The sequence below is a fragment of the Clavelina lepadiformis genome, chromosome 7 (assembly GCF_947623445.1).
Source record: "Clavelina lepadiformis chromosome 7, kaClaLepa1.1, whole genome shotgun sequence".
Lineage (NCBI taxonomy): Eukaryota > Metazoa > Chordata > Ascidiacea > Aplousobranchia > Clavelinidae > Clavelina > Clavelina lepadiformis.
Window position 1 is genome coordinate 15,880,063 of NC_135246.1, and position 24,782 is coordinate 15,904,844.

The window sequence follows — 24,782 nt, forward strand, 5'->3', positions numbered from 1 at the left end:
ATGCATCTGCATAAACTTCTTGTGATAAGACCAACGACTTCCTGTCACTCGCTTTAACCAATAACAGTGGCGATGATTTTAAAGTAAGACTTGGCTGTTTCATAAAGGGTCAATTCGAAAGCTGTCATGAGATTATGTTATGTCATTTATTATCATCTTTTAGGTGCTGTTGCAGTGCACTAAACATTTTGGCTTAAAATCCTATTAACATCAGCCGTTAGCAACACAATTAGCGGGTGCAAAATATGCCTACTCCAATCAACCTGATCTTATACTTACGTCATCTATGCAGGTGCTTTTGTTTTTGTGACTTCGTAATACCTTCTGCACCATTTAAAACAGCGGACAAACACTTATATAATATTTTTACGTTATTGGCAATAAGTGAAAACCAAACATACTTCACGACCAGATTTAATAAACCACGTTTGTAATCGCCGCAAACTATTTTCAAGATTCAATAGGCATGAGCTGTCTAAGCAGGCTTTCATGGACGCGCACTTGCTGAAATGTAACCAACGGTCAGTTAGACTACTGTATCTATGGCATTATTAGGTCATGCTAAACGGTTGATTAAGCTAATTGCAAAAAACACCAATCCTTAATGTCACCTTGCTTGCTGTACTTTGTTGAATAGGAGACCTTTATAATGCACAGCACACACCAAAATCTTATGTAGAACATTTTCGCCACACCTGGGTAATAGCACGGCTTTTGAGATCTTAGAATGACGCATGACGCCAACTGGTCCAAGAAGTTATTCTTGAACAAAGTCGGCAACGCGCAAGAAGTGACGTCAAACGCTGGAGCAAATAGCACTTTTTTCTGACGTCGACGCCCCAAGTTTAAATAATCCAAGTAACTCCAAAAAAATGGGAAACTTCTTACGTAAAACGCACAATGGAATTCCGGGCTTTGGACTCCGAAAATGACGTGTGTGAAGTTCCAAATTAAAACATTGACAGTTTTATAATCGACGCATAACGGCGTTTTATTGTCGGAAATAAAAGCTGGTGGGCAAGGTGCTGTTAGTTAGTAAAACAAACATGACAATGTTGCCAGGTTTCATGGTTATTTTAGTTGTTGCCTTGAACACGGACTGTGTGCGCTTCTTCCGTTTCATTATTGATGCCGGTTGTACTTAAAATTATAATACTTGGACCAATAACGACGAATTTTTTTTAACAAATCACTGGTTTCTCATTAAATACAAAGTGTCGTGTATTTTGCGCTTTGAATTACAAGTGAAAAGCGAAAATATTTTGATCATCATCATTGCACAACGAACAAGCATGCTATAATATGGCCCTATTGGCTATAATGTGAAGATAAAGGACCGACTAATACTCAAAATATAATGATTGTTGTGGCCAGATTCTCAGACCATTAAAACATTTCATTGAAGCAATTTGTACACGCTATAATATCAGCATTGGTTAATTAAGGTTGAAGGAAACCGAATTCTTATCCACAGCTTAGCTTTGTTAAGTTGGCTTACTCCCAACTTATACAGTATTTACGTATGGGGTTGAACGGCGTATACGACAATTTACGAATAGTTCGCAGTTTGCATAATGGGTGGCGGTATAATTGATTACTCTACGTAGAAGCGAATGTTTAACGAAGGGGTGTATCAAACATATTTCTGCACCATATAGTTCCCACGTGAATAGCGCGTGGTTATGCGACGTCTGATACTGGACAAAACTAAGGCTATGTCGCTTGAGTTTTTGCCATACGCCCGTCAACTCGAAGCTTTAAAATCAACAAAATACTCCTACTTTTAATCTGAATTTGCTCTGAGATTGTGATTCCAGCGTTAAATGTTAAATATTATTTAAAATTGTTAGTGTTAAAATAATGTTAAATACGTTATTTAAATCCCAGTTGAGTGATCTTCAACTTACCATTAAAATTTTTATTGTCGTCGTTGGAAGTTCTAGGTAATATATATTGTATTACTTTAATAGATTTGGTCTGTGGTTAAAGCAGGTTTAACTAATCTCACGTTATTTTATACAGTCAATGCGACAAACTTTTAAATCTTACTTTTACATTTGGTATCTTATATCATGCTGATGTGTGTTATGCGATTGATCAACGAGTGTTTTCGCTTATTCTCCAGTACGCCAGTCAGTGCTTATATCACTGTATTTACTTTACAGACTCCTAAACACTACATCTTGAACTCGAGTGTGAGGTCGTTGAAAAGTTGAAAGCCAGGTCCTATATATCATTTAGTGAGTATGCAATTGTAGAAGACTTCACGATTGAGATAGGCCTCGTTAAAATCAGCCAGAACAACAGTGTTTAACCATACTGATTACGAATTTCAGTCAACTTGTATTGTTTTGAAAACAAACTTGTGACGTCTGTGGCACTCCAGTTTAGAACCTTGCTCACTTGGTACACCCCACAGATATCTTATATATATATAGGCACTAGATAAGCAAAAATGTTGCAAAAAGTGAGTGTTTTATACATAAGATATCTATGGTATAACTATCGATAATGTTAGCTAAAGATAACATTACACTAATTAGAGCATATAGACTATAGAGCATTATAGCTTTTATTACCACTAGTTTTAGAAACTATTGCTCGTAATATTCAATTGTTTATCAAATATAAGTTATTTCTAATAAAACTTTTAGAGCAAATGCCCAACCTAATTCAACAATTCATATCAAAAGAAAGTATAGAGTTCACTAAATTTGGGAAATTTTAAAGGACGCGAAATTTAAAAGGCTATAAAACAATAAAAGTAACAAATTTCAGTGTAAACTAGCGTTTTTCAACATGTTTTGCAACCCGCTACCGGTTTCACACAGAAAATCTGATTTCCCCAAACCCTCTTAACAGCAATCGCTACAGAACCTTGCCGTGCTTGATGCCCGAATGAATATCGCCACAGAACTATAAAAGTTGCAGGAGGTTGTTACGAAAGCGTTTAAATGGAAGAGAAATTTGGAAGGCCTGAAACAAGATAATACTTCTTTCTAATCCAGCCAATCAGCCATTAGCCGTCATCTTAAAGATGTACTGACCACTTCTATATACAGTATTACGATACATATACTGGCTAGTATACTCCTTTGACGTCAAATCACTGACGTTTCGTGGTCACGTTCGATGTCGCTGTTGACCCATTGCAGTTCGAATAAAGAAAGCTGTGTGTTGAGTATAGACCAGGACTTGCTCATATTTATTTGAAGTGCTTTTAGAAATAGATCGTTGAAACGCAATTAAGATCTTTTTAGATCAACTTGAACTTACGTACTATGAGCTAAACGTGCTATACAAATGATTTACTTTCTAACCGGCGTTAAGTCGGTTCCCGGTTCTCTGGTTAAGTATATTCAATTGCTTATTCAAAATATAAAGTTATAGTTACCTATTTCCTGGCTATTTATTCAGTTACTTTATTGCAGGAAGTAAAATATCTGCCAAATCAATTGTATCAATCAAATTGTAATTATTATAATTTTAAATAAATTCAAAAGAATTAATGTAAATTAAAAAAAATTTGTACTGTGCAAATTGAAATAAATTAAAATAATTTAAAAAGTGATAAAAATTCAATTAAAACATTAGAAATGCAGATTAAAAAGTTCAAAATTCATTAAATTTCTAGTTAGTTAAAAAAAGTATAAAAAGTCAAGTAAATTTAAACAAATTTTAAAAGTTGGTAGACTATTAAGTTAAATAAACTCCAAACAAAGCTTATAAAAACTGAAAGAGACTACATTTTAAAAAACTCAAATAAATCTAATTAATCCTAAGCAATTGGTAACTGGCTTTATCGTCTTCGTTCCAGATATAATGCGGCTGATTTTGTTTTTTCCACGATTATCGGATTTTCAAATGATCCACCCGTAGTTAAGACTGTGATAATGACAGTTTCCTAAAAAGCTGACTTAAGTATCGGTAGCCAATTTTGAATCTTGCATTTGTCTGCAAAAGATACGATAATGCCAGTTGCCTATTAATCAGCTCATAATTAATTAAACCTATTTGACTTTTTTACAAATGTATTGCAATTTTAGTAAACGTTATTTGGTTTTATTTAGATTAATTGAAGTTTATTAAAGTTTAAATGAAATTTTTAAATTTGTTAATTTGTATTTGTGGTTAATATTTGTTTGTATTTTTACATGAATTCAATTCAATTTTTAGAAACTTGTAAAAGTTTTCGTGCTTTTCTTTTGATTTTTTTGAATTTTCAATGCTTTTATAAATCTAATAAAAATGTATTCAATTCGTTCAAATTTATTCTACTCTCCATTAAGCCTTATGAATTTATTTAAAATTATGAGCTTTAGAACAAACAACAAGTGATTTGCCAAGTAGTGTACTTTAACCAACACAGTAACTAAACAAGTATATAACCAGGAAACATGTAATCAACTTTTACTAGGATGGACATTATAGTTTCCACTCTCTCCGGCTGTTTGTATTGTTATCGTGTTTTTGCATCTCCTGAGGGCGCCTCTTATTGTTATCGGTTTGCCTTTTTTTCTATTTTAACCTAAAGCTAAAGAAGGTTATACACTGTATGTAAATTCTACTGGTAATAATACACGGCTTTAAATCGTTTGTGGTTAAACACGCGACGCGTTACGAAAATCAGCAGCAAGACTATAGTGAAATACTCGTCACAAAAGAATAGGCCAACAGGAATTCTCAGACTTTTTTGACTCGTAACCCAATTTTGGGGGTAAGATTTTCTGTAACCTTTTGTAGTGGAAGCGATTTGCAATAAATAAAATTTACTATGATAAAAAAGCAGATAAGCATTATATTTATTCGGGTTTGAACATGCTTCTGATTTACCCCTTGAATGTTTTTATCATTGGAACAATTGAATTTTTATCTTTGTTTTCACACAAAGAAAATACAACGTACAAGTCGCTTTTTATTTAACTTCAATTTATTTTTATCTCGTATAGGGTCAAAGTGAAGTAGACAGAAAGACTAGCTAATAACATTGCAAAATTCAGGCGTAAAAACTTGAAATTTTTCGAATGTTTCTGAAAAAAATTCTTACAGAAACGACTATCGTTTAGCTATATATTGCAAAATATAATAAACATCAGCAAACGCTGGCAAAATTATCAAACTTTGTTTTCACGAAGAACCTGAAGTTTGTTTAACAACCGCCGTATTTGGCAATTGGCAGGGTCAGTTTGCGTGGAGCGTTTTCACGTGTTGAGGAAGGGAAGGCCGTAAAATATACGTTCTGAAATGTCACAAATGTGTGCTGTGGTTATTGATATATCTTTTACTGCGAATAGTAATTCTAACATATAATCCATAGCTCACACAGACAAGTGTTTTGTTGCTGTACGAACAGTGGTTACTTTGGTTGGTTAAAAAAGTTTATTTATTTATTAAAAAGCGAATTTCCGATTAAACCACAGCTGAAGAATGCAACTGCCTGTACGAGAAGTCCTGAGATACAGAGTTTACAAAAACGTCAAACTTTGTTACATCACTGAAAAAAGATTTTTGCTGACACCCGTATTGCTCGGAATAACAAAACATTTGACGTTCATGTTTGAAAGATACTGATTATTCTAGAGAAAAACAAGCAAGCTTTTAGGAGGAGGCTTTATTTACTGTAACTCCCGCTAAATATGACAGTACTATTGCTTAGATGGATTATTCAAACTCTTAATAGGTGACACCGATAACGTAATCTCGCCAGCACGAATTTCATATATATTATTACTTTTAACCGAAATTTTGAATAGCTCATATTTCTTTAAACTTTTCTTTAGTTTGAAAAGTCATAAAAAATATTTCGAGATTGTGACAAGAAAATTAGCTGCAAGCATGAAAAGCAGTGAACAAAAAAATGCTGACTTCTTGGTATTTCCAGAAAATATACAGTGTTTTTTTAACCTTTTGTCGTGACCGCAAACTGTGTTATGGACGTTAACTATGTATGAAAAACTAACTATTAAAATTAATTATCATTTTCAACACGAATCAAACGCATTGACCGACCGTGCTTGCACGAGCGATTGGTGCGGCGAGCTAAACCGAGGTAAACGGCAATCTTGAGGATTAATTTTTTAAAATTTGGCACAGAAATGTTACTGCGTGAAGTGACACTTCTGCATCAAGATATACGAATCAGAAGAGTGCGTTGTCGTCTTACGATCTCATGTTTTTTTATGTTTGAGTAATTGCTATGCATGTCCACTTAGCCTCAGTCGTGTTGTGTTGTTGTGTGTTGTTTTTGCTCGAACAAATTCGTAAAAATACTAACTAAGTAAAAATACTAATCCCTATAAATCGAACGGGGATCAAGAATATTAAAGCTTTTAGTAGCCTGTACGTTGCAGGCGTATCGACAGTAATGTTGACGCTTAAACGCTATTAAAAAGTTAGAAAATTTACTCCCAAAAGCTAACCGCTAGCGTTACAGGACTAAATCCACCCGCATATATAGCGAGAAATTATTCGCGGAATAATGCGAGCGCATGATATAGCTGCGACGGCTGGCTGCTCTTATTGGTATTTTTTTTATTTAGGTTTTCGACAATATTTAATATTTTCTGTTATGCTTTTTGTTAATTTGCTAAACCAGATGAGGAACAACGATTAAAAAAACAAAGAGACTAAGACCATTACAAAAGTATTATATTTGCTGTGTTTTAGTTGCTAAGTTATTTCTGTTAAAACATACATTTAAGAAGTTTTTACATTATAGCCTAGTGGTTTTACACTGCAGTCTGATGGATATCTATCATTACGTCATCGTGTTGGCAGCGTTGTACGAAGGTGAGCTAATTTTCAAAATGTATTTTAATAACTTATAACATAGAGCATCTATGCATCAATAAGTTAATCTGGACTTTTTATGGTGATTGATGCCAGTATAGGGATTCGTTTAAAATTTTGCTTATTAAACATGTTATGGTTGCGGGTGTTATAATTAAGAAGTTTACTGCTGCCCCTATGCTTGGCTACAGGTCACTCATTGTGGCTAACCTTAAATGTGTATTACGCCAGTCGCCAGTAACATGTACTGTAAGCAGCAGGCAGTTAATTTTTGTTGTGCAAAAGAAACTATGTATGACCGAAAAATTTTAAAGTGCAAAAATACTATATACCTGTCCATCAGGCGTTGTCTGTAAACTTTTGAACTTATCTTCTATGTAATGGCACTTAAATTGCTGTTATAATATTAAAAACGTTAATTGCGACTTAAACTGATTTTTCAGTAATTCAAAAGCCTAAATATTTATTTTCTCAAATATTTAAGTCACTGTTCATACAAAATTTTTTTAAACTTATTGAATTTTTAAATATATTTAAACATTTACGTAACGAAAATTCTCTCATTCATGAAACCAGGCTAAAATTTCACGTTAACGACGAATCGCAACGCCCTTAGCTGAGAGTAACTACGTATTGTGTAGCGTCGTCCCACTAAAACAGTGGTTCCCAAACTATGGTACGCGTACCCCTAGTGGTACACGAAGGTCTTCCAGGTGGTACGCGAGCAACTTATCAAGTTCACACCAAACGATCACAAAAGATCTTTTATTGTCGTCGGCATTATTTTAATTCAAATAAATTAGGAAGAGCGTGAAATTTCATGCTATATTCCCTACTGAATACTAATTCCTTAGGGTATTCACGCATTGGATTGTAAAACAGGGTTTCTTTGTGACGAAATAGAACGTCATTAATTACTACGTAGCAAATCCTTGAAGTCAGTTTTTGTAATACGTTAGTTATGTTGTAGCACTGTAGCGAGGGCGGTAAAAGTTCGACTAATTTTTGTTTAATATTCACGAGCCTTTAGTAAACATTTTGCCTATCATTTTTTATTTTTGAATTCTGGAGTTTTGTCGGACCACCCACAATGTAGGTGGTACGAGAACGCTGCATGAACCAAAAAAATGGTACGCGAGTAGATAAAGTTTGGGAACCACTGCACTAAAAAAACAAACCGATCAACTTTATGAAACCACATTTAATTGGTCACACCCAGACACCGACTCATCTTCCCATAAAAAACTCACAATCTTTATATTTAACGAAGGTGCTAAACCATGTAATCAAAATAGATAAAAAAAAAATCGCGAAAGGTATTAATTGATGAAAACGCTACAAACGTAAGCACAATGACGAGCAACCACACAGTACGTGAGAAACGGATACTTATACGGATACTTCTTGATTCTTATATTTAAATACAGTAAATCTTGCTTAAACCGCCAGTTAAAGCTAAAAAACACAAAGTGATAGTTTGCATATGCATATGCATAAAACATGTTTTTGCATAAATAACTTATGCGCTTAATGAACAGCTTATAGTCTACATGGTATGACATTTATCCGCCCTTAGGCCACGTTGCCACTTATGCGGTCAGTGTGAATAACTTGAAGAGATATAATGTTATTGCCATATTTCAGAGCTTAAGTTTTTAACGATGCTGCTATGTTACCATTGTGCGTGTATTGCGTTATAGCTTATATGTTTTACCGTTTTCAGTTAATTTTATTTGTTGAAAATTTTTATTATATATAAATAAATAAACAAAAAGAAAAAAACCTTTTTTAGTAAACGGGAAGGTTAATTTTCCCCCAAAGCGAAACCCCACATGTTAAAAATTGATTCAATCTACAACTCGAATACCTTACAGCCTCCAACAATAAGCTTAGAAAATATTTGGAACGTATTAGAATCCATGAGTTTTGGGATAATGTCTTAGAATGAACGATCAAGTTTGGAATTTTGTATTATGCTATGCAAAACTCGAAGAATAATATTGTAACACGCATGTATTGTGTAATGTATGGAAAAAACCTTTTAACATGAAAGGGACAATGTATACGCCAGAGGTGTCCAACCTTTTTGGTCAAAGGGCTACATGCGATTTACGAATGATTGCGCGGGCCACTTGAGTGTTTACTGCTAATATCTAAGTTAATTAAAACCTTCACACCAAATTTCTAATCTTAGAAATAAATTGTGATGCAATAAAATAACTTGAACAGTTGTGCCTGCACTAGAGACTATAGTATATTATCTATCTATTGCTCTATTATCTATATTAATTATCTATTATCTCTATACTACCTATTGCTCTATAGTATAGAGTCTATACTCTATACTAGTATAGACTATAGAGCAATAGACAATGAAAATAATAAATGCAAATTTATCGAAATGTAAGTTCGTCATATAATACGTAGGCGATTCAGTTGATATTATAAGTCATTTCGAAAAATACCGCGCGGGCCACTCAGAATCTTCCACGGGCCACGGGTTGGACACCCTTGTATACGCTATATTTTAGCTTTATATGCTATTTTTCTTTGAATGTTTATTTGGCGACAATGCGTAAAATTTATTCTACAAATATTTTTTTGGTTTACTCTGCGATGACATGGACTGCTGATATAGCCGTAAACGTAACTATGGGTAAACAACTTTTGGAAAGCAGCTAAACTGTTATCACGTTCAGAGTAATCAATTTAACTTTACACAGGTTTTTGGTGTTTAGTCTATTAGTCCTAAAACATAAAAACACATTTCTGTCCAATTTTTTCATTTACCACAATTGTAGGGAGGGGGCAGTGGTGCACTTTGTCGGATCTTGTTTCGCATGCCGTGACAAGCTTGCACATATATGGGTAGAATATGTGATTCTTTAATTGTAAATGCCGGTAACTACTTGTTTTGCAGTTCAAGCTTGGGTTGGTCCCAACGAATCTGTGATAGCTCCCGGCCAAAACTTTTCCTTCACTTGCAAAACAAGACAAAATCAATCCAGCGAGGTTAACAAGTTTGGAAATTAAATTAAGTAGCCTAACCTTTATTGATTTGTTCTTAATAGACCATTTTCAAAATAGAACATCAAATGGCGCATTATTGGAGACCCGCGTACTCATGACGTCATAAAACTGGGCAAGAATTTTACAAGAATCGCACTAAAAGAGGAAGACGGTAAAGTCTATAAAACTGGACAGGTCAGTCAAGCATGTTGTCGCAGATTTGCGGAAATTTGAAAAATACCGAATACGATTACATCGAATATGAAAATTCGCACGTCTGGCAAGTGGAAAGACCAAATGCAGAAGAGTTAAACGTTTCGATTATGAGTGAACTGTCTTCATATCAATGCATGTACTGACAACACGAGTAACGACGCAAACTAATTTGGAAGTACGGTGGTTATCCTCAAAACAAGAGTCAACCATTATCGAGTGACCTAAGCCGCTCTCTTGCGAATCCTTAGATCCAAATATTTCACGCTGTAGAAGTGTAGAGATAACCGAAATATCGAAAACATCTGTCTCGCTTCCGCTCAGGGTAAAATAAAATGGGTAGACTATGCCTCCTAGGCATAATGTCGACGGCAAAAAGCAGTCGAGGAAAGTTTTGATCTCTGAAGTATGGGATCCACCTTAGCCTAAAAAATTAATACAAAATCATGAACAATATGCGTAAAAATGGCTTGAAAGCTAATAACTAAAGAAGTACTTACGTTTTAAATAAATAATGTAGGCCGGCATCCAACGCCAGCAACATGAAAAAAATGTTTTCTTGACTTCCAGTATTTTGTTGTAGTGTCAAAAATGTAAGTTATTTTATCTCAACGTCAAAACGAAAAGAAATGTAGGTATCAAAACTGGGACTTCCCCTCTATCTAACTTCTCTCGCACTCATCTTCACAAAAATGCCAAACTGAAGAGTACAGTGTGAGTGTTGAGGGACCTTCAGCAAGATTTAACTTGCTCTTGTTCAATAGTCCTGTTGAACATTTTAAGATTTGGGCAGTATCACATAAAAACAATCAGAAATGGTTTTTTGAAAAAGCGCAGTCACAAGCTTAGTATTTGACTAACTGGTGGCTTGAGCAATAAATAATTGTCACTGAGTGTAAGTCATGCGCATGCAAACACTTTCCTCGATAGTGATGTCTATTTTGTATTATGTTAAAATCAATCATGCTTTAATATTGATATTGTGGTGCAGATGATGTAAGCATGTGATTATGGTTTGAGGAATTGACCATTTCATCGTAACTAGGTCACGCAGCCCATAGTTAAAGATAGACGTTTAGTTCAGGGGAGTGGGCATACATAAGGTTGATTTTTGTTGTTTAGGGTTTAACTGAAGTTAGATTTACATTAGAAGGTTGATTTAGGTCAGGTTTAAGTTACTTTCTTATTTAGTTAGGTTAACAAAAAACCTGTGAAAATAGCTTCAAACGTACGATTTTTTTTTGTAAAATAGTGGCAGCCAAACACAAACGCTCCAAACCTCAACCTGTTTTAACATGAGCTGACAAAAGTAAAAAAGTCATTTATTTATTTTTTTTGTAGTGTGTCTGCAATCTTTTGCTATGGTAAATAATTATGTATAAACATATACCAAGGGGTGGACATTCTTTCAATACACTGAATTTTTCAACGGTAACCAAAACATTAACCTGTACAAAGTACAGGAAATAGGTAAATTTTTAAGCAAATATTCAATCAGCAATGACTATATTCTTTTTAGCATTTAACAGGTCCCACTCCACTACCATGCGTTGTAAATTGTACATATTTTCTGTGTTGTTAATTATGTGCAGGCGTAAATATCTTTTCTCTAGATAACCTGTCGACTGGCTGAGACTGAAAATGACACAGTGAATACGATTTATTGCTTAAAAAATGCAGCAGTGTGGAAAAAGGTACTAAACCATTTTTGTACAAAGCTCTGACTTTAGTCATGAATGAAAAACAAACTTATCTTTTAATGTTTTTTGTAATGTTTAAAAGTAACAACAGATTTTAAGATTCATGTGATGTAAGATTTTGTTAGTTTTATATAGTTTTCCATACCTGCATATAAATTTTATTTACGTTGTTTTCATTAATTTAGAAATCCTGGAAAAATTTCTTCAAACCCCCAAAACAAGTTGTCTTGCTTGTAGAATGCTTCCAATCTATCATATCAAATGCTAACTTACATATCAGACGTATGTAAATTTTGAAGTTTATAAAATAGATCAGTTACTTGTATTTTCACCAAAAAAGCTAGTTCATATTTATCACAGAATGAGAAAACAAAATAATTTCAATTAGAGTCACACTTCACAGTAATGCTGTTTCTTATTCAAAATTGTTTCATTTAAAGTTTTACCAAAATCTCCAAGTCTGTCTTGTTTGATACTTGATTACGAAGAGCTACACTGCAGATGGAGAAACCAAGGCAGCGAAACTAACTACACTTTGATTTATCACACAACTGAAATGTAAGAATACTATACAATGATTTCTGTGCTCTGCTTGCTTTGTTTCGAAATAAGCATGTTCCTTGTTGGTTGAGTGTTTTAGTACACTAAACGTTACACATTAAATGTTTGAGTATTGAAGCAACTGCAAAATTTGCTGTTGACATTTCGCCTCATGAACTGTTGTAATCAACCTTTTTATACTTGTTTATATTGTTGTATATTGCTACTCAAATGGTACAAAGCCTGTTTAATATTTGTTATTACTCACAAATATAATACTTCGATTACTAGAGTGTTAATACTTGGTTTATACTTGAAAATTTTGTTGTTTTGAAGCGGATATCAACAGACGCATTTTGAAGCTTGTAATGGAACACGGGACACTTCTTGTGTTGTAAAGTTTGACAGGGACCAGCATAAAAACCTTAACTTGTTTTACTATATGAGATTGAATATCACACTGAAAGCCACTAACCTTGTGGGGTCAAGCAGTACCTCCTTGAACTGTTATCCAGCAGGTTGAACATATATATATATATATACTCTATATTTAATCAAATACAAGGCACCACTGGTGAAAATCAAAGTTTTATTTCTGCCAAAGTCTCGTTAACCCATTCATGTTAGCTTGATCGGGGCAAAATACAATCTATAATTGCCCTGATAAAGTTCACCCAAATGGATTAACAAAACATTGGCAGATATAAATTTCTGTATTTCACCAGTGGTGCCTTGTATTTGATGTTATTATATCTGGTGGCAACCATAGTATACTCTATATTTGTTGTTGTTTTCGTAGCTTTAAAGCAGTGGTTCTCATACGTCAAGCTGCAATAACCTTCTTTGCCTTGAATGTTTTGAAAACTCTTTCCAATTGTCTACGTTCTTAAAAAAAGTCCTGCTATAAAAAAAGCTATTCCTTATATGTCATGTAATTACTTGTGTAAGTAGTGTTTCAGGATAAATTTTTACATAACCCCACCTCTTTATTGTGCCACAGTGACATCAGTAAAGTATAATGCAGGAGCACTGTGACTATTTTAAGTTTTTGGTAATAATGTAATCAATTTTTGTATGTTTTTGTTATGTTAAAGCTACTATTGTAGCAAAGCAATTGATCATTCTTATCACTGCTAAAGTTTGAGGTTGGAGTTGGTTACTATTTTCTGTTTGAAGCACATCAACTTAATAAATAGAATTGTGTTTAAAAAACTTTAATTATAATTTAGGCAATATGATATCAGTAGTCTAGTTTACCTTCTAAATATGCCATGTGTTACAGAAATATGTCCATTGTATTAGTTTACCGCTTGCTTGAGACTCACTGCTCTGAAGTAAGAAGTTTATGTTAACATTTATTGTTATCAAAGTTTTTAAAAATGAGAAACACATAGACTTAACTGGTATAAGCTTAGATATTGAAAAACTTTGGATTTATGAACTGAATAGGAATCCTTTCAAATCTGTAATGTTTAAAATTTGTTAAGTGTGCTTAATATTTATCCTGTTATTTAGCAATTCCCAGTGCACCTAAAGGAATCGTGCTACGCAGTAAATATTATGCTGATGAGCGTGAGGTGGATCTATCTTTGGGATTAAATACATCTTTAGATTATTTTAGCTTAGGAAGAAAACTGTTAAATTATCAAGTAAAGTTTAACATTATATTTAACTACTTTGTGATATCAATAACAAAAGGTGCTCAGCTGGTGAATTAATTCTTTTATGAACCTACATTTTGCAAACTCATGCGTGTGAGCTTCGTCAGGGCATATTACAATAAAAGGATAAGAAATATTTTTTAAAAACTAGTACCACATAAAATTACCCGGATACGAGCAATAACTACGGAGCGATTATGATGTATGATATTATGACATAGGAAGCAAAAAATTACACAAAAAAGCAAAGGTTAAAAACTAGCGGTTAACAACAAAAAAAATATAACAGGTTTAAGTAAAGTATTGCGAGTATGCAGGTGACAATAGTGTGTCCTTTTATCGTTTGTTACATCATATTGTGAAATGTTGGTTCATAAAAGAATTAATTCACCATCTGAGCACTTTTTGTTATTAAAATTATGCTTGGTGGCAAACGCATTATTTTTTGATATGTTAATCATTGAAATAAATTTACCTACTATGGTCAATGTAATATTGATACAATGGCCATATTAATAAACATGTAACCACACTAATCTGTTATATGTGTTGGGGTATTTTTACTACAATGAATTTAACAAAATTTTGCTTTTTGCTTGCAGTATCTTCATGTTGGTGATGACAACCAAGGCAAAGCCCTTCTTGAAAGGCTACAAAATAATGAGGTTAAATCATCACTTATTAATAAGTCAAAAGCAGAAATTACAAAACTACAAATTTACATAGTAAATTTAAGAGCATTTTACTAGACTTTTTAAACAGTTTGTGAACAAGAAAAATTTCACATAAAAATAAAATTTCTATATCTGAACAGAATCACTTTTCATGGGAGTGCTGGAATGCATTTTGTGAAACTCCACCAGACAATAATAATGCTTTTGACTGGACGAGTAAAACGTTATTATGGGAAAACGAAGAAATGGTATTTTGTTTGGATTTTCATCAAAACAGTGTTAAAACCAGTTATTGATTTTCTTCCTTTTCCCTTGACCCAGCTATAACTTTTCTTCTTTGCTTCAGACCGCCGATATGTTGGACCTAATGGCAAACACATCGTATGTTGTACGTGCCCGCTACAAAGCTCAAAACATCAGTCTCGATCTTTGTTCACCAGACGTCTGGAGCGACTTCAGTTACTCAAACGTAACTAAAACTGAACCGATAAAGCCTGGTAAAACTGAAGTGGCAATGCTGTGGTTTGAGCATCCCACAGGTAAAGTCTTGTGCATCAGTGCAATCAGGAATTCATAATAAAATTAAAAGTTATTTATTGCTTTGCATGTTTATAATGATAGTAATGTCTTGGTATTTTCAAACTAATGTTTTTTAAATTGTAGAGTTTGTGCAGAAATTTCTTGTACATGATGGGAGTTTTATTCTAGCCTGGAAAGAGGTGAATTTATTTACGAAAAAAATATTTAATCGGTGGTTTTTAAATCATAAGTGATAAAAAATTTTCTGAATTTTTACTCCCACCCACAAACAACTACTGTTTTTTTTATACAATTTTTGTAGTTTATTTTTCTTTTAATATGAGTTCAAAACGGTAATGATGAACGGTAATAATTCTTTATTAAATGATTGTTTGTCTTCTTAGGACAATATTCCACACTACAAGTACAACCTGATTTCTGCTTATTCCTTAACTTTAAATTATAGCGGGTAAGTGGATTTGTTATTTCAGAGGATTGATTTTAAATAAAAGTTGTCCACATGCAAATGTCATTTGTTTCCGTTTACAGTGACAGCAAAGTAAAGTCAAATGATTTTTCAAACTGTGCTGTTCAGTTCAAAGCAATGAATGAAATTGGCTCTTCGAAAGTGGAAACATGTGTTTTTGCTTCTGGTAATCACAAATTAAAAATTAACAGTTTTACTTTAAGAAAGATTTTAAGTTTTTAATATTTATGAAGAACAGAATATTGTAACAGATATTAGCTGAGTGTGATAAGATTTCTACTCCCTCAATAAACTTTGAAATGTCTTTATAACTTGACTTGGGGAAGAGATGGCAGTTAAAGTGAATGCCTTCACCGTTTCTCCTTCATCTGACACGTTGGCAGTGATTGATGTGGAATTGAGCTGTCAATCTTTTATAAACGAATCTTGGTTCCCGTGTTCTAATGCTACAGAAGTTGTAAGTTTTAGCCGCTTGTGTTTATTCTGCTCACTTTTTTGCGAAATGTTTCCCATTCTTCATACAATGGGTGTGGCGGAAATGAATTTACTAGCACTTGAGTCATTATACACCTAATAATAGAAAGTGACAATTTTCTGGTGAGTAGTTGACGCAACCTGTTGTTAAAAAGACAGAAGATTACGTTAGTAGGATTGGCATGCAAAAAAAATTGATTTACGTTAGATGTCGTTAAAGTTAAGTTAACAAGAAACTACGAAAAACAACTTAAAAACGTACATTGTTTGCTTGTGAAATGGTGACAGCCTTTATTATATCATCGTCGTAATTATGTTGAAAATACTCACCTAGTTGTTTTAATGAGTGCCACAAAATTTCAAAATTGCCGGAATAGTCTCATCAAAGCAATATGGTGTCGAATAGTTTTCATACCTAACTAAATGCGATCTTGGTCTTACTCCATCCGATGATAGAGATTGTCATTCCTACATTTTTGATTGGCTGCCACTATTTCACCGAACAAAATCGTACGTTTGAAGCTACTTTTTATAGTTTCTTGTTAACCTAACCTACCTTAAATGTTATAACACAGTAATCTAAACCTAACCTGCAAATCTTCCGTCTATTTTACTGTAAATATAACTTCAATTAAACCCTTAGCAGTTTATATCGACCTTTTGCTTACCCATTATCCTAACCTAAACAGAACCTCATATCTTTAACAATGGGCTGCGTAGCTTGGGTAATCGACTTGCAGTGAGATAGTAACTTTTTTTTAATTTAGTTCTTTTGATTTTATTCCTTTCTTTAAATTGATATGGGCGCCCTAGAATTAATCTGATAATTATATATTTATCTATGATTAAACCGTTGGTTAGAATATTATTATTCGTGAACTTTACAATGCATTCTTTTGGGAAATCACTAATTTGGATTGATAAAGCGCACAGTAATGAAAACGGTAATGCCAATTAAACGAAAGCCATTAAAAAATGGTAAAAATACGATAATTGGCCGAAAAATTGTTTTAGTTAGCGTGACCTAATGACTCACCTCATTTTCATCTTCATGCAACTGCATTTTGAACTGGTCCATCCATCTCTTCTTGCTTTGAAATAAATCTACTTTGAAGTACGGATCCCTTTGCAGTTTTTGCTGTGATTTGGAAATAAAGCGGTTGTGTGCGAACTAAGCATAAGGCCTATATTCACATAAGCCATCTTTTACGTTCTAGATAGAAGAACAATATTCATTGGTAGTCTTTTTCTGGCCAATAGGTGAGGGAGTAGTTCCAACAGAAAATCTAATACGTCAACCTTCACAAGTTAACATTTGGTTAGTAACCACTTTTTATTTGAACTTTTTCTATGTGTAGAATTTTAGTCCCATTTGTTTTGTTTTGAAGAAGAAACATAAACATTAAAAACCTGATAAATGTTTAAATGTGTAATAACTTGCTGCATTGTCTGCGCAGTTACCAGAGTCATCTTCCTAAATCTTTTGTATAATGTAGGAAATCAGACAGCATTACCATCAATGTGACCATGCACAGCAAATCACTGAAAAACGGAGCACTTACTGTGAGGTAAGTGTCGAATTGGTTTTATAGCCTGTTTGGAGTTGCGTTGCATTTGATCGTTTCACAGAAAAGCCTGCAGCATTTGAAATGTCAAGGTTGTAAAATGTAAATACTGAAATGGAAAATTAACGCAAAGCAACCCGACATTGCCGCTGTTGGATTAGCAAGCATGTGGTCAGGAATGCAACTGAAATCTTAGTGCGGTTTGAGCAGCATTGTGTGGTCAGACTGTGCTTGTTGTAAGTTGAACAATAGCCGCATAGTATTAGTATGTTTTTGTTTTCCAGTTTCTGATAGTAGATTCAAGTTCATGGTAACCAGCGTGAAACTATTGCAGCCTAACTCCTGTTTAGCTTATCGTAATGTCTGTGGAGTGTGAGAAAGCTCACTCGTGTAATTTCAGAGAAAGCTGCGGCAAGGCGATGGTAGAGGTAGGGAGTGTTGTGAATGCAAAGAATGTATCTCTTCACAGACACTTTGGAACCAGGGCGTTTATTGCATTGTCTAAGACAATGTGCGCACATATTTATGAGCAGCTACAAACCCCAAATAAAAGATTTTACAACGTTTCTGGAGTTATTAAGAGGCTTTCATTGTGGTTGTTACCACTATGCTGCAGCTATTAAGTATTTAATATCAAATTATCAAAAGGCAATGAACATGTACAATCAATTTTTCAGTGTGCCTAAACCTGCAGAAGAATCACCCTTGCTATTAAGATATCCGAAACACACCAAGGATTCACCTGTGGACACAGAGTCAACTTTGCAGTTCAAATCAATAAGACTTGACAGGTACCAAAGATTTGCTGCTTTAATGTTAATGTTTCGAACGAAGACGCGCATAAAACAAGATTATTTTGCATGGGTAATAACCCCTTTTATTGAACTTGTAGTTTGCGGTTTTGATTCAAATACAGTATACTGTATCGTGGGTATGAAAGTAATGGACTTAAAAATTAACAGCTACTATGGCAATCACTTTCGTGGAAACCTTTCTTACAACTTTACAAAACACAATCCGTATCAGTTTGCTGTCAGTCTGAAATCCAATGAAGCCATTGGTCCTGCTTTGTTGTCTGCAGATGGTTACATCTTCGGCACTCAAGGTTTGTGTTTCAAATCACAGAATTCTTTGGTAGCTTCATAGATATCATCAGTTGTGGCCAGTGGTTGCCACATAAGCACTGACTATTGGCCGTACTTTTTAATTAAATCCTGCCACGTTTTTCGAGAGTCAGTCGTGTGTGGCGATTAACCCAACCTTAATTTACATCACAATGGAATGTTTGTGGATGAATGGACGATAAAAATATTCTAAAAAAAGCATAATAATTAATTATTATAATGAATGAAACTATTCTTAAAGAATATTAACGCTATATAGCATATTTAATTGCATTTACGACCAAGAAACGATTTTGGACTTTTCTGCAGTAAACTAACTTATGCAGTTTTAATTATGGGTTAGCAATTCTGGCCAAAATTAAGATATTTATGTCTATGCAAACTTTTCAACCAATCGTTCGCTTTTACATAACTTACCCGTTTTAGGGCACAGAGAAGGGAGCATGCATTAATTTTGAACCCTGTGTCATTGTAGTCAATGAGTTAGATTAATATAGATCTATAACTACAGTATGTTTGTGTGTATGGGGCACGACGGTCAATTTGTGTTTTGGCCCTAATTTAACTAATTAGGCCTTTATTTTACCTTTATTAGGTATTGCTGTTGGACCTACATCTATTAAGTTTCAAACCAGATAAACCGAGATGAACTAACTATTGCAATTTCGTGTTAGGGTTAGTGCTATGTTTAATGGAAAGTAATCACACGCTGCTGATAAATAGACAACTGCATGAACATGAACAAATAAGCCTTGTTAACTGACGTGTGTTTTGATCTTTACAAAACTATTTATCCAGTTGACCAGAGCTGTATGCAAGCACTGATTATGTTACTCGAGCACAAGGTCTAAAGAACACTCAAGTACAAAGTACTTAACATAGGTACTCGAGTACTTCATTGTAATATGGAAATTACGGAATATTTCTAATTCCTTGGTAATTAATTTGTGCTGTCGATGGAGGACATCGCGTTCCAACTCATAACACTTGCGTTTTTATACACAGTAATAATTATTAAAAGGATTATGATGTAAAACACTTTAGACCGACGACAGTCGGCGGTCACACTGTACTGTCTGTAGCCTAAGGTGATAGTTCAATAAACATATTTAAGACAGGTTAATATATGCAATAACAGATCAACTATAAAAACTGATAAACAAATACCAATTCAAGTATTTAAAAAAAAAGTGAAATAATAAGTTTTAAAATAATAGGTTCAAGTACACACCAGTATTGGAAAACTAATGCTCGAGTTAAAAAGCTTTGCAATTGACCGATCAATGACCATTCATTGATTTTGCTTAATGACCCGGTTCAAACAGATGCTAATTATTTAATGTATAACGTATTGCAAAAAGTTACTTAATATTTGGTTTTACAATTACTATAAAAGAACTAATTTTGGTTGGGCGGCATGCACAAATACTAACAGGACTGCAGATCAACTTGAGTTTGCTGAAATACTTTACACAGACAGAACACTTTGCTGTGGTTTTGTACCATTTGATAAAGTCTATTGTATAGTGATTGCCTTGAAGCTGTAAAATCTATCTTTTGTTTGTATTTGGTTGGGAGGAACGGCGCAATAATTTTTCTAATTGGCATCACATGTACATATGGCATGAGTTGCCGGCGTTGGATTTTTGTGCAGCTGAATAACTTTGTACGCTTTCGAATTCAAAAACGCAATATGGAACTGTAAAAACACTCAAAGCGCATAACGTCACCAAGTAGCTAATAATGTTGCTTGGGTATATGGGTATATGCTTGGGTAAGTGTGTCACCCCAAAATCCCAAAAATTATTCCATTTCCCTCGTAGCTTAACCAACCTGTCCTCATAATTTAACCAAACTCATAAAACAAGGTTTTTATGCAAACAGAAAGGTAGACAAATGAACACTCATGTAAATATGATCCCCTTGGCGGGGATTATATTTCGAACATTCTTGTAAACCTCAAGTAAGCTATGCTAATTATTTTTGCTCAATGTTTTTGTAGTAAAGTATGAATAGAGTTTATTCCTGTTTGATCTTCAATTGACTGTAGCACCTAGCGGATCACCGAATAACGTAACCGTCAAAAAAGATTCCAGCATCGTAGAATGGCAACCGGTAGATCTGCAGCAGCAACACGGTCGCATAATTCAGTATAAAGTTTATATTTCAAGCAAGGAAAATTGTGGGCGCTTCCCACAAAAGCTGATGGGCAACGAAAGTTGTGCTGGTGAGTTGTTTCAAAGATGGTATACGTCTAATATAGTAGCTGTTATAGAACTGCCAAGGCTTGCAAATAAGAGCATAACAGCAGACATTCTATTACTCGCTGAAACAGTGACTGTTTACCGAATTAATGACGTCATGTGGTATTTGATTGCCTCTGCTCCTAATGCCTTAAGCTTGCATCAAGAAAACGTCACAACCATAAAGGTTATGATAATTAATTAATTAATGTATTTGCTCCAGTATTTTCACCAATGGCAATGTTTTTAGTGAAAGAAGAATACAGTAATATGAATCGAAAGTAACATTAGGCCTAGGTAGACATTTTTTAAATAATTTATTACAAATTCATTTTGGTTTTTAATTTACAGAAGAGTGTCCGTATCCTGATGTTTTAAAGCGTTTTGATGTAAGTCCTGCTGGAGGAAGGAAAAACATAATACAAAATTACATCATTCCAAGTATAGAAGAAAATCTGTATATTACAGTGTGTATAAACTTGTGGCAAAGCAACTATTGTTCGCTGCGTTCTTAGCTTTTAGCGTTTTCCCGTTGAACAATCACAAACTATAACGAGTTTTTTTAATTTGTCTAAGACGTGAAGGGTCACATAAGCAAGAGTATCAGGAATTCGGTGAAAGTCCAGGGTAGACATTACTACATCAGAATATCAGCCAAAAATCAAGATGGTGAAGGTCCTTGTTCTGAAACTGTTCTGGGTTTTGTGAACAAATCGCCGGGGTAAACATGTTCGTTCTTTAAACGTTGTTATTTGCTTTGATTATTGTATAGTTTTATTTTTGTAATTTTTCCCTTCGTTTTTCGCAGTTATGGAGTTCCTGTTATTATTGTTGCCGTATTGGTCACCACGGCGGTCGTACTCTCCATTACACTTTATATAAAAGATCGAATAAATTTTAAAAAATTCTTTCCACCGCCACCAACACCATCTATTGCTCGTTGTGTGGTGAGTTATTTTTTCTTTTTAATTTTTTTGGAGTTGTTTTAAATGCACTGACGATTGTTTTAAACGAATACAATTTGTGTGCAGAGATGTAAACATATAACTTTTGTGCCTAGCACGGTGCTGTTGTAAAACATATTTAAACGACTGACGTAGTAAGTTAACCGACAGTGTAATTGCTTAGTAGTATGCCCGGAATACTTTCTGGTTAGCAGAAAAGATATTTTTTTGGATGGGGTAAATTTGTTCGGAATATTTATGGACATTGTTAAAAGTGACAAGTTAAAAATGACTTTACAAATGTTTTTGCTGCGTATAAAACATGCTTAATCGTGATCAAATCTTGCAAACTTGTCTAAAAATGTGATTGTATTTTATCAAGATATCGGCCGACACCTTCAAGATTCTTTACCATCGACCTGTTGCTGAACAACTTGATTTAATTTCAGATAATCCACCCAGCAATGTTAGCGCTATCATTACTAGCAAGCTTTTACGTTAAAGATATAGGATAAGATATTATACAACAAATTGCGTCTGTCCATTCTGCTGCTATTTTTGCGGCCACGCTTTTTATTTGCCTTCTTAAGAGTTGTCACGCAGTAAATAGCACCTATGACCAATCAACCAAAATGCAAAGAAATTGTAACAAAAAGATTAAACCCTGTCATTCGTTGCTGTAATTGATGTCATTGGAGGCAGGAATGATCAGTAGGACGTTACTTTTTTACTTGCGGCTATGGTGGCGGCACGGCTTTTCAAAAATACGAAACAAACAACGCGCGATATATTTCAATGCCGATAAGGGTCTGGTTTGCAAAAAAAGAGAAATACCGCCTGCACTGGTTTGCAGGTAGGACTGAGATAAAAATCTAGTGTAAGTGTCAAACGCTAGCTGCGCAAAGTTTTTTTGTTTGATTGGGGATAATTTTCGCAACTTACTTTTCGCTTGACGTATTTCGCAACAAAGACACGGTAGACAATGCAATGCGATTAATTTGCACAAGGTTTTTAATAAAGTGAAAAAATCTCTGAACCTTTTAACATGGTTACCGACAAATATTGCAAACTTATTGTTTTCATTATGCTCGCATGAACACAAATATCAGTGAGATAATCCGATGCAACATAGCTACGTGTTAGCGCATGTACACCTACAGATGGTTGAATTTTCACTTATCCAAAACTCATTGCTGGTGATGACGTTGCTTTTGGTGTGAGTTAACCGTGCTTCAGAAATTTGCGATTGTATGACAACAACAACGCCAACAAAAATCAAGGAAGCAAGTTATATCGATTTACAGTCTATACACTTTCAGAAATAAGTATGCGTATATACAAACAAAGTCAGAACAGGCCGATATTTCTTATTACCAAACAGGTTCCACCAAAACAGCAATAAATATGAAAACTTTGAATTTCAAATGTATCCTTAAGTGGAACGCCAGTAAAATCTTACAACGAAAGTTAAACTGAGCTTTATTTATTCATTATGGGTCTGAAGAATTTGAATTTTTCCAGGTTGTTAAAAAAAAGCTTTTAATTACAGTTCTTATTTAACCGAGTTTAGACTATTAGAGCGTTTCATTATTCTTATTATGAAATACTAATTAATATGTTGAAATAGTATTTAAACAAAAGTTGCTTTTTTAATACAGTAACCTATTTTATATCCTACCAGGGGCCACCTCGTGGATATAGCGACGGAATACCTGACCGGTTAAATTTAGAAGGCAATAGTAAGTAGTATTTCATGTGGAACTTGTCTTGAACTTTGCTGTACATTTTTCAACAAGCATGAAAGCACTGCTCTGTTACTTTCAGATGCTGGCCAGGGATGTGCGCCTTACATAAGTATGGCCAAGACTCTGGAATTATCTCCATTGGGAAATACAGAAAACTGTCAGGTCAGTTGCAAATTGTAGATTGTGTCGGACTGTTGATGTATCAGGATGCAGCCTGTTGCGAATTTTACTAAACACCATAGTAAACTGTTTTCTGTAACCGACAAGAAATAAGTAAAAATTAGATCGTTAAGTTTTCATGCAAGCACTTCAGATATAACTTCATTTGTATCATGTCACTATCCTTATAATAATTGCCACCTTGCCTAGTGCTTTGTTACTATCTAGGAACGCGATAAACTCCTGGACGACGTGGATTACAAAGGTAAGCGTGAAAATTGACAAGCTAAATACCCCTTTTGACATGTATGTGATTCGTTTTTCACCTGCAGAAAACTATGCGGATGATAATAGTGACGCCGAACATTCATCTCAGAATCGCGACTACTCAAGCAGTAGTGAGGGTTACACCACCATGGCCAGGCAAGCTCTGGAGTGTGCAAACAGCTGCGCTAAATGAAGTCTGGTAATATTTTGCTAAATAAATATTTATATGGTTGCTTTCTTATGGTTGACTTCGGATCGTTTGTGGTTTAGAATGACATTGCTGGAAAACTTAATTTCAATCTTCTATACAATTTCCCACCCAATTTTACTGAAAAGAAGATATTTTCCGGGATTAAAACGATAACATTATACGCTACAAGTGCATATATCACCTGTTGCCGTAACAGTTTCTCAATACCGTTCGTTGTTAGCTTTCCTTAAATAAACGTCGGTAAACTGCAATGTTTATATAGTTTTGATCCTTTAATTCGTAGTTATGCAGCGTACATTGTATTACATTAATAGCTTTGTTTGAAACAAAAATATACTAATGCTTGATTGACCTGCAGTCTGTTGATTGTTAAGAAACAAGTATTTATTGTTTGAGATGCGAAAGTGCGTAGTTAGCAGTTAAACGATTAAATTTAGTCCTGGTTAAGCAATAGTTAA

At 34.2% G+C, this 24,782-nt stretch overlaps 1 protein-coding gene across 3 annotated transcripts; it reads left to right on the plus strand.

Moving 5' to 3' along the window:
- The first annotated feature begins 6,656 nt into the window (after window positions 1-6,656).
- Window positions 6,657-24,675, plus strand: LOC143465270 (uncharacterized). 3 transcript variants are annotated; one of them, XM_076963484.1, is made up of 29 exons: window positions 6,657-6,789; window positions 9,710-9,801; window positions 9,877-9,993; window positions 11,625-11,705; window positions 11,897-11,993; window positions 12,152-12,269; window positions 12,588-12,769; window positions 13,767-13,900; window positions 14,515-14,577; window positions 14,727-14,834; window positions 14,933-15,125; window positions 15,250-15,305; window positions 15,510-15,574; window positions 15,655-15,758; window positions 15,919-16,049; window positions 17,284-17,384; window positions 17,563-17,634; window positions 18,309-18,422; window positions 18,594-18,736; window positions 20,806-20,982; window positions 21,350-21,439; window positions 21,575-21,719; window positions 21,807-21,945; window positions 22,325-22,408; window positions 23,624-23,681; window positions 23,767-23,849; window positions 24,075-24,111; window positions 24,179-24,312; window positions 24,384-24,675. In XM_076963484.1, exons 1-28 carry the CDS (start codon window positions 6,744-6,746, stop codon window positions 24,304-24,306), a joined length of 2,958 nt encoding a protein of 985 aa, XP_076819599.1. In that variant the 5' UTR covers window positions 6,657-6,743; the 3' UTR covers window positions 24,307-24,312; window positions 24,384-24,675. The 3 variants fall into 3 exon arrangements, with proteins under 3 accessions (XP_076819599.1, XP_076819598.1, XP_076819600.1); XM_076963483.1 differs by having other exon boundaries at window positions 24,179-24,269; XM_076963485.1 differs by lacking the exon at window positions 22,325-22,408 and having other exon boundaries at window positions 24,179-24,269.
- Window positions 24,676-24,782: the final 107 nt, after the last annotated feature.